We start from the raw sequence: 10976 nt of genomic DNA on the forward strand, positions 1-10976 counted from the left end.
GGCTTAATTTCTAAAATATCCAAACAGCTCATACAACTTAATATCAAAAAACAAACAAACATACAAACAAAAAACAAACAACCCAATCAAAAAATGGGCAGAAGACCCAAATAGACATTTCTCCAAAGAAGACATCCAGATGCCCAACAGACAGATGAAAAGATGCTCAACATCACTAATTATTAGAGAAATGCAAATCAAAACTATAATGAGGTACCTCCTCACACCGGTCAGAATGGCCATCATTAAAAAGTCTACAAATAACAAATGCTGGAGACAGTGTGGAGAAAAGGCAACCCTCCTACACTGTTCGTAGGAATGTAAATTGGTGCACCCACTATGGAGAACAGCATGGAGATTCCTATAAAAACTACAAATGGAGTACCATATGATCCAGCAATCCCACTTCTGGCCATATATCCAGACAAAACTATAATTCAAAGAGATACATGCACCCCTACGTTCATAGCAGCACTATTCACAATAGCCAAGACATGGAAACAATGGAAATGTCCATCAACAGATGAATGGATAAAGAAGATGTGGTGTACATATACAAAAAGAATGTTACTCAGCCGTGTAAAAGAATGAAATAATGCCATTTGCAGCAACATGGATGGACTTAGAGATTATCATAGAAAGTGAAGTAAGTCAGACCAAGAAAGACAAATATTATTGCTTATATATGAAATATAAAAAATAATACAAATAAACTTGTTTACAAATTAGAAATAGACTCACAGACAGAAAACAAAATTATGGTTTCTCAAGGGGAAGGGGGGGAGATAAAATAGGAGTTTGGATTAACAGATATACAATATTATATATAAAACAGATAAACAACAAGGATTTACTATATAGCACAGGGAGATATATTCAATATCTTGTAATAACCTATAATGAAAATGAATCTGAAAAAGAATATATATATGTATGTGTGTATATATATATATATCTGGATCACTTTGCTGTACACCTGAAACTAACATGATATTGTAAATCAACTATACTTCAATAATAGAAAGTTGCTATGAGAGGAGAGCTCAATATTGTCACCATAATTACAACAACAACAAAACAGAAATTGAACCAATTGTGTAGTTTCCAATGATGGAATATTCACGCAAATCTCATGCACTTCCTCATGTACATTCTGGAACTCTAGAAGAATTTTTCAAAGGGAGAACATCTCAGATTCATAGATTTTTCTCAGAATACAGAAAGGAAGTCTACAAGTAATACTTGGAAATGTAGTGCTTCTATACATCTGCCTTCCCTTTGGAACCAAAGGCTCTTCTGTGGGTGGATCTAAGATATTCTTTGGTCTCTTTGTAAACCACCCTGCTTGGTTCTGTCCTCTTGCCACTACTCTAATATTCCCCTATCTGCTGCAAGATGTTTACCACAGTAAGGTCAGTTAACATATCCTTTTTCTGACATAATTACCATGTATATATACACACCACATTTTCTTTATTCATCCGTGGATGGACACTTAGGTTTTTTCCATGTCTTGGCTATTGTGAATAATGCTACAATGAACATAGGGGTGCAAATATTTCTTCGAGATAGTGATTTCATTTCCTTCAGCTATATATCCATAAGTGGAATTGCTGGATCATATGATAGTTCTATTTTTAATTTTTTGAGGAACCTCCATACTCTCTTCCATAGTGGCTGCACCAATTTACATTCCCACCAACAGTACACAAGGGAGTCATTTAGACTTACATTTGTTGGTAGGAGTAAACCGAACTATGTAGATAAGTTCCTTGTTTTCATTGTATCACCACTTAAAATAGCTAGCACTTATGAAATACTATGATGTTCCAAGCACTAGGCTGACTATTTCATAAGCATTGTTTCACTTAATTCTTACAAATTCATTAAGCAGATACCATCCTTACATCCGTTGTTTTTTTTTTTTTCTTCAGATGAGGAAACTGAAGTCTGGAGGGAGTAAAGAATTTTCCTAACTTAACATATACGATGTAGCAGAGCCAGTACTTGAATATGAGTCTTCCTGACATAAAAGTCTGTGCTCTTAATCACCACTCAAAAATATCTCCTAAAGATATTGTTAACAGAACAAGCCACTCATACACGCACATACTCATGCTTAGGACTCTCCTTTAAATTGAGTATTAGATAGAGGAGCAAATTCAAATAGGAAAAAAGGGCCCAGCCCTAGTCTTTTAGTTAGTTGTCACCCCACAACACGTCATACAGAACTCTGTGATGTTGACTGAGTAAAAGACTGTATCCCAAATAAGCCATGATGTTCCCATCATTTGAGTAAATCTTCTTTCCTGTAAAATCAGAAATACTTTATCTGCAGTAGAAAACTATTTCAATGGGTTTCTGTTTAAGTTGGTACCATAAAATTCAACTTAGCTCAAACCTCACCTCCTCTGAGGATCTTTCCTGATACCCCATTTCTGTTCTTACTTAAATATTCCTTTTGAGTACTTCAGAGTGCCTGTGCAAATCTCTGTCTTAGCACTTATTACTCACTACAGTAATTATCGCTTTACTTTCCTTCTAGGCTGTAACCTCTTGGGGTTTGAGTACCAGGCTTTATTCCATTTTATATCCCTAATGCCTTTCACAGTGCCTGAAATTAATCTGTGTGTAATAAACACCTGCCGATGAATTTAAAAACTCAGTGAATGAACAGCCAAACGACTGGCCTGTCTAAAATGGAAGAAATCAAATTCAAGTTACTCTCAAAAGAAATTGTACAGCTGACTGATAAGAAAGCCGTATACTAATTAAAAAGTGTAATTAGCTAAACCAAAAGTCGGAGAAGTAATTTAAACTATCAGGAGGTAAGAATTGTGCCACTAGACCACGTGACACGAAGGTGGATTTTTTTTTTTTTTTTTTTTGACAGTTTCTGAGGGAAAGCGCTGTACAAACCAGGTTTTCAGTTCAGACGCCTGGCGGCGCTGCAGGCTAAAAATGGAGGTGGAGCCAGGCGCTTGCCACAGACTCCATTTTAGAAAAGACAAAACTGAGAGGGGCTGGGGGTCGACGCGCCTTGGAAAACGTCGGCAGCAAGCTGAGATTTTAGACCTTTCTTCAAACAAATGGGAACTAGATATATGTTGATGTTATCCCTACTGGACGACTTCCGAAGGCTTCTTTCATTAAAGACAACGCAGTCAAAGAAGCTATGCTGGAAACTGAGAGAAAATCTGGCAGAAAAAAGGCAAGTGGTGAGTTTTCCTTTTCTTCCTGGGCGTAGCGTAAACAGTCCAGGAAAAGGAAGGCTGCTTTTTATAGCCGGTTCCTGGAGATTTGGCCTTGCAGCGGAAAGGGGAGTGTCTGCGTAGCGGCGGGCAGACAGACCTGAGCAAGGTGGTTTCCAAACTGACCAAAGATTCGTGAGTAAAGGCTCTTCTGTGGGTGGATCTAAACTATTAAGAGATCAAAGAATATTTTAGATACACCCACAGAAGAGCCTTTCCTCCCGAATAGGAAGCCAGACCTATAGAAACTATACATTTCCAAGTATTACCTGTAAACTTTTTTGTTTTCTGAGAAAAATCTATGAATCTGAGATGTTGCCCCTTTGAAAAATTCTTGTGAATGTTTCAGAATGTGCATGGGGATGTGCCTGAGATTTGGTTGAATTTTCCACCATTGGAAACCACACAGGGAGTTTAATTTCACAATAATATGCGATGCAATAGTGGGGTAAGTAATTTTCCCATTCTTGGGGGAAAATCACTGGATGAAGAACAACCTATGGTAAGTTTAACTCTCACAGAAGAGAATGGTAGGTATCAACACTAGTCTCAGACCTCCAAAGGTCCAGATTGTGACAATCAGTGACAACCTTTGAGATGCATGCTCTTCAGCAACCTGGTTGTCAAAGCCTGCTAAAGATTTAATCTCAGTACATTAAGGAGCTGTTCACAGAATTCTCCAGGCTCGCTGAATTCTCCAGTCTCACTGAATTCTCCAATCTCTAGTGCATACTGACCACACATTTTAAATACACCTCATATCTGTGCATCATAAACATCCACTACAAGAAAATTACCAGGCAACTTCATGGCTACATGGCAAACATTCAGGCAATTTACATAGGAAATAGTTTCAGAAATACCTTTCTTCATGTAAAAGATGTTGGATGACAATTCCATAAAATTGGTGATGTTGACACTTACCTGCTCATCCTACAGTACTTCCAGAAGAAGACTTCACCTCTTTAAGGATTATCTCAGAACTCTGGAATAAAAAGAAAATGCCTTGGTCCTTCCTTCCAGAATTTTCTTTCCATTGGATGTAAAAAAAAAATCCCCATGCTCTGCCAACCTAATGCAAGACAGAGAGATGGGAGATACATCTCTTTAACATCACTTTATCTCCAGTTAAATTAGGTTCTTTGAAGCTAAAAACAAGACAGTATGTGGAGACAGCTATCACCCTTGGCATTCTTGCTTTTTGGGCTCTGGGTAAAAAGTAGAGGAAACACCCCCTTTCTGAATAATGCTATAGTTGCTTTATTGCTCTGTCTTCAGTAGTGTTTTCTCTTCTTCTGAAGCATAGCTAATTGTTAATTTATAGTCAACAAGTACCAATGCCTTAGCTATTTTTATCTTTTGTTTACCTATAAGACAACTGATCTGGACACTTCAAAAAATTCAGTATCAATAAAATACAGGGGACTGTTCTAGAATAAATAGATGTAATACCAATACAATCATGAAATTTGTTTTAAAAACAAATTTTCTAAGACATTCCTTATGTCAAGTGGTTAAGAAAATAAGTGCATTTGTAAAAGGAATTCAAGAGTGAATATGAATTCTTAAGTTGAAGAAAACTGGGGGAGGATAATGGAAGGATAATTTTAAAAAGTTATTAGGGACTGGATTTTAGATAATATGGAATTATTGTTACTTCGGTACATTGAGAGACACTACTTGAAAATATTCCATTTAGATTGCCATCAGTCTGAAAGAAAGGATTGGGATTTCCTTTATGTTTTGGAAAAAATAAACACTCGGAAAGGACGCAGGGTGGCGCTGCAGCATTAGAAGTAGAAGGAAGAAAGCTACCAGTCTGCGCTCCTCTAGCCAGATGCTCTGCTAAAGAAGCAAGCAGGAAAAGGAGGCTTTCTAAGGCAGTTGCTCCGGGAAATCAGGGCCCTAGGCATCTCCACTTATCCCAGTGTCTGAGTGATACTGGGAGATAGATCAGCGACAACGTGAATCCGAGCTGGGGCAAGTTTGCTGGGAGACGAGAGAGCGATGGAGGCAGGAGAGAGAAAGAAATGCTTTCTGAAACAAAGGCAAGTCTTGATATTCTTTGTTTTGCTGGGCATAGCTCAGGCTGGTTCTGAGCCTAGGCATTATTCAGTGGCTGAGGAAATGGACAGTGGCTCCTTTGTGGCCAATCTGTTGAAAGACTTGGGGCTGGAGGTAGACGATCTAGCTGCTCGGACCCCCCGGGTCGTTTCCAAAGGGAAAAAAATGCCTTTGCATTTTGATAGGCAGACCGGGGATTTGTTGTTAAATGAGAAACTGGACCGGGAGGAGCTATGTGGCCCTACTGAGCCCTGTGTACTACCTTTCCAGATGTTACTGGAAAATCCCTTGAAGTTTTTCCAGGCTGAGCTACGGATTAGGGACATAAATGATCATTCTCCAGTTTTCCTAGACAAAGAAATAATATTGAAAATTTCAGAAAGTATCATTCCTGGAACTACTTTCCTAATAGAGCGTGCCCAGGACTTAGATGTAGGAAGGAACAGTCTCCAAAGTTACGCAGTCAGCCCCAATTCCCACTTCCATCTTAAACTACAAGACAGTTCCGACGGCACAATATTACCACAGCTGGTGCTGGACAAAGCACTGGATCGAGAGGAACAGCCTGAGATCAGATTAACCCTCACAGCGCTGGATGGCGGGATTCCACCCAGGTCTGGGACCGCCCTAATCCGCATTGAAGTCTTAGACATCAATGATAATGCCCCCGAGTTTGCAAAGCTGCACTATGAGGTGCATGTCCTAGAAAACAGCCCCATTGGATCCCAGGTTGCCATTGTCTCTGCCAGAGATTTAGATATTGGAACCTATGGAGAAATATCTTATGTACTTTCCCAAGCATCTGAGGATATTCGGAAAACATTTGGAATAAATGCAAAATCAGGAGAACTCCTTTTAACACAGGAACTGGATTTTGAATCTATTCAGACTTATACATTAAATATTCAGGCGACAGATGGTGGGGGCCTTTCTGGCAGTTGTGTGGTGTTTGTCCAAGTGATGGATTTGAATGACAACCCGCCGGAACTGACCATGTCAACGCTTATCAGTGAGATCCCAGAAAACTTGCAGGAGACTGTAATTGCTGTATTCAGCGTTTCAGATCCTGACTCAGGAGACAACGGAAGGATGGTTTGCTCCATCCAAGATGATCTTCCTTTCATTCTTAAACCCTCTGTTGAGAATTTTTACACTTTAGTCACAAACACAGCCCTGGACCGAGAAACAAGATCCGAATATAACATCACCATCACCGTCACAGATATGGGGACACCGAGACTGAAAACCCAGCACAACATAACCGTGCTGGTGTCCGACGTCAACGACAACGCCCCCGCCTTCACCCAGACCTCCTACACCCTGTCCGTCCGCGAGAACAACAGCCCCGCCCTGCACATCGACACCGTCCGCGCCACAGACAGAGACGCGGGCGCCAACGCCCAGGTCACCTACTCGCTGCTGCCGCCCCTCGACCCGCACGTGCCCCTGGCCTCCCTGGTGTCCATCAACCCGGACAACGGCCACCTCTTCGCCCTGAGGTCCCTGGACTACGAGGCCCTGCGGGCGTTCGAGTTCCGCGTGGGCGCCGCCGACCGCGGCTCGCCCGCGCTCAGCAGCCAGGCGCTGGTGCGCGTGCTCGTGGCGGACGACAACGACAACGCGCCCTTCGTGCTGTACCCGCTGCAGAACGCCTCGGCGCCCTGCACCGAGCTGGTGCCCAGGGCGGCCGAGGCGGGCTACCTGGTGACCAAGGTGGTGGCGGTGGACGGCGACTCGGGCCAGAACGCCTGGCTGTCGTACCAGCTGCTCAAGGCCACGGAGCCCGGGCTGTTCGGCGTGTGGGCGCACAACGGCGAGGTGCGCACGGCCCGGCTGCTGAGCGAGCGCGACGCGGCCAAGCACAGGCTGGTGGTGCTGGTCAAGGACAACGGCGAGCCGCCGCTGTCGGCCAGCGTCACGCTGCACGTGCTGCTGGTGGACGGCTTCTCGCAGCCCTACCTGCCGGCCCCGGAAGCGGAAGCGGCGGACGCGGCGCCGGCCGCCCCGCTCACCGTCTACCTGGTGGTCGCCTTGGCGTCGGTGTCGTCGCTCTTCCTCTTCTCGGTGCTGGTGTTCGTCGCGGTGCGGCTGTGCAGGCGGGGCGGGGCGGCCTCGGTGGGTCGCTGCTCGGTGCCCGAGGGCCCCTTTCCGGGCCACCTGGTGGACGTCAGCGGCACGGGGACCCTGTCCCAGAGCTACCAGTACGAGGTGTGTCTGACGGGAGGCTCCGGGACTTCCAAGTTCCTCAAGCCGATTATCCCAAACTTCCTTATTCAGGATGAGGAGAGGGTTAGTGAGGCAAACCCCAGTTTCAGGAATAGTTTTGAATTCAGTTAAGTTTGAATAAGGGTCTATGATGCCTAGTCTCAGTTAAATTGTGGAAAGTCCTTTTTTACTGCCTTGCCCATTGGAGTTTTCTTTCTATTTGAAATGTAACCATCTTATTCCAATTCAGTGCATGTTACTGGTGTTTCTAGATGTGCTGCTCTGTGGTATAATGAATGCAAATTTTCTTTCTTTTCTTACTGTTAATATCACTGTAATTTAATTCGATTTAATGTGTGAAAGTATATTTTGTATTTTCTGAAGTCGTTAATTTTTAGAGCACTTTTTTTCAAAATTCACCTTCCACAGTCCCTAGGTAATTTTTGCAGTCCTACATTTTTGAAGGTTTGCAATAAGTACATAGGGTTATTCTTTTTTCCTACCCAGAATATTTGTGTTTGTATAGAGTATTCTCTTAGGCTAGTTTAACTTTCTTCTTGTGAACTCACATTGGCTAAAACCATTAACATAGGTACATTCATGAATAACAAAGCACCCCTCACACTTTTCTAAATATATACTTCCTTAAAATGTTCATACCTGATAATTATGATTCTTTAGAGATTGTGAAAACCTTGACTGTTGGATTCTACAAATCATTCACATTAAAAGTCTTCAATAAATCAACTACCAATATTCTAAAATGTAGTTAAATAAATAGCAATGTCCAGTCATTTGCAGACATGCTAATTATTCATGCTTTTTATTAAAAATTTTAAAACCTCTGATTGTTTCAATCCATTTAAAAATCTGTTTTAATTATTTAAAACCATCTATTCTTTGAGTACTTCATTAAAATCCAAAAGATCTGAGAGAGTACATGTCTTTGTCCATGACCAAATTTTAGAAACTTCATATGTAATTTGGCATTGCATTTTAAAAAAACATCTGAAGCATTTATGATTCAATTGGAAATAAGCCCATGGAAAAAATATTTATCCTGGTTTGCTCATTCTATTTTTTTTTCTCTGACTACTTCCATTTTACCCCTTCAGTTTCCTAGACTTTTCAATGCTTTTTTGTTTCCTTTTTAGTGCTTGAGTTATGTTTCTCAGTAGCTCTCCATTTATTGCATGATTAGCACAATGACTGCAAGACTAGGTTCTTCATAAAAATTTTAAATGACTGATTGAAGGAAAGAAATGTCTTTATTTCATCTGTGATATACTGACACTCAAATACATTAAAATACTCACAGGACAAATTTTGCTGGAATTAAATGCTCTCTGATTTAATTTTTGGCTGTTAACAGAACTTCACTGTTATTCAAACATTATGCAGTTATCAGTGCTTGGTGTCTCTTTCCTTCAACATATTTTTCCTTTTTCTTTTTCTGCTTAATTTTAATCTTCTCTCCTGCCCACTAGCTTAAGGAATCCACATGGGGAAATTGTTTTCAATTTTATGATTTATATTTTCCTTCCATAATTCCTTAAATGATTCATTTAACTTTCTTTATTATTTATTTCTTGCAGTTCAATTTCTGATCCACACATTAAAACAGAATTTTAATTTTTAATATTCTTCAAACTATCTTTAAATTTTTATATTATTGTATGTTTATTTGAACAAACTATACTATTAAAATTATAATATAAAATTTAAAGGTCTCATTTTGAGTTTAGCATTCATATAGAGAAGTATCTTGGTATCAAAGGTCTTTGATCCACCAAATTATTACCTGTAGGATCTTGAATAAGTCATATAATTTCTGTCCCCCTGGAAATGATAACAGCTATTTCAATAGCTTGCAGTTATGTCCAAATAAGATAACATAAGGATAAGAAGTGTAATTTTGTTATTTTTAGTATCACTAATATTAAGAGTAAATTTAATAAATGGTCCTTCATATAACATTACTTATAATTGTGAAGAAGCTATATTCAACACATGATATTTGTGCTGTTTCACTGCTCTGCCCAAAACCTTGCAATAGCTTCCTTTCACTCTTAGAATAAAATCCAGCTACCTATTATTTGGCCCCTGCCTACCTGTCCAGCCTTCTCTTCCCACTTACTCTTTTTTTTTTTAATAGGTGATATTTATGTTTCTCTTTTTTTTATAAGTCTATTTGTTTATTTATTTTTGGCTGCGTTGAGTCTTCGTTGCTGCGCGCCAGCTTTCTCTAGTTGCCACGAGCTGGGGCTGCTCTTCGTTGTGGTGCGCGGGCTTCTCATTGTGGTGGCTTCTCTTGTTGCAGAGCACAGGCTCTAGGGCGCGCGGGCGTTAGTCCTCGCCATGTGGGATCTTCCGGACCAGGGCTCGAACCCGTGTCTCCTGCATTGGTAGGTGGATTCTTAACCACTGCGCCACCAGGGAAGCCCCCCACTTACTCTTGAGACACTAAACTTTGGGTACACTGTCCTACCTTCATTATCTAGAATAGCTATGCTTTACTGTCCCCAGGCCTTTGCATTTCTTATATATGGAATCTTCCCATTTTAGTTTTAGCCTGGCAAACTTCTTCTCATCCTTCATATTCCAGATTAAATGGGACATTTTTGGGAAACTTTCTGAATCCCCCCCATTAAGTTAGGTCTGCATATTGTATACTTCCGGTGCACTCATTATACATTTCCTATATAGTACTGTTTAAACATCTGTTTAAATTCTGTTCACCCCATTAGATGGGAAACTATATAAGATATATAGACATAGCCTGTCTTATTACCACAATACATCTAACTTCTACAAACGCAATAAATATCGGTTTCCACAGGTGAAATACAGTTATGCAGATTAAAGAGTTAATACAGATGGAACCAGTAATCATAGAATTACTGTGAAATAGGAAGAGGAGAAAGCTCTGTGTTCCTTGAGTGAGTGCAAAAATGTGGAAGGAATTAGGCATTTGTGGTCTCTGGATATATCCCCTGACATGATTTATTATAATTTTTTATCACCTTGCTTGAGGTCGTCTTTTCATAGCATTTTTCTGACTATAAATGCAACTCGTGTGCATTTTACAAAATTTGGAAAATAAAGAGAAACACAAGTAGGAAAACGAAACTTCATCACTTAGAGCAAAATCTTGTAAAAATTTTTCTGTAATAATTACAGGAGGTGGGGTGAGTAGCTCTAGCAGGTGTCCACTCCCGCAAAATCATGGAAATGGGACTCTACCAGGGACAGTCACTTCTTTTAGATAAGAGCGCATTTCTTCTCCCTAGATTGTGTTTATTTAACCCATATAACAGAAGAAATTCCTACAGTAGCATCAACTCGGTTTGATAAAAGGGAATAAGCGATTAAAAAAAAACAAAAAGCCCAGCAAACATCACCTTCTCCAAGATTTTGAAACTGTGAGCGAACGCACGGTGGCGCTGTTGACTAAGA

General features: G+C 40.5%; 1 protein-coding gene across 1 annotated transcript in view; it reads left to right on the top strand.

Annotated features, from left to right (window-relative positions):
• LOC309623489 (protocadherin beta-1-like) overlaps positions 1–10865 on the top strand; it is a 53695-nt gene extending 42830 nt beyond the window's left edge. The window contains exon 2 of the mRNA XM_082380438.1: positions 5237–10865. Within this exon, the coding sequence (XP_082236564.1) occupies positions 5237–7652 (2416 nt within the window). The 3' untranslated portion in view covers positions 7653–10865. The remainder of the gene's footprint in view (positions 1–5236) is intronic.
• Positions 10866–10976: the final 111 nt, after the last annotated feature.

Source organism: Balaenoptera borealis (genome assembly GCF_965194805.1).
Source record: "Balaenoptera borealis genome assembly, chromosome: 2".
NCBI classification, from domain to species: Eukaryota; Metazoa; Chordata; class Mammalia; order Artiodactyla; family Balaenopteridae; genus Balaenoptera; species Balaenoptera borealis.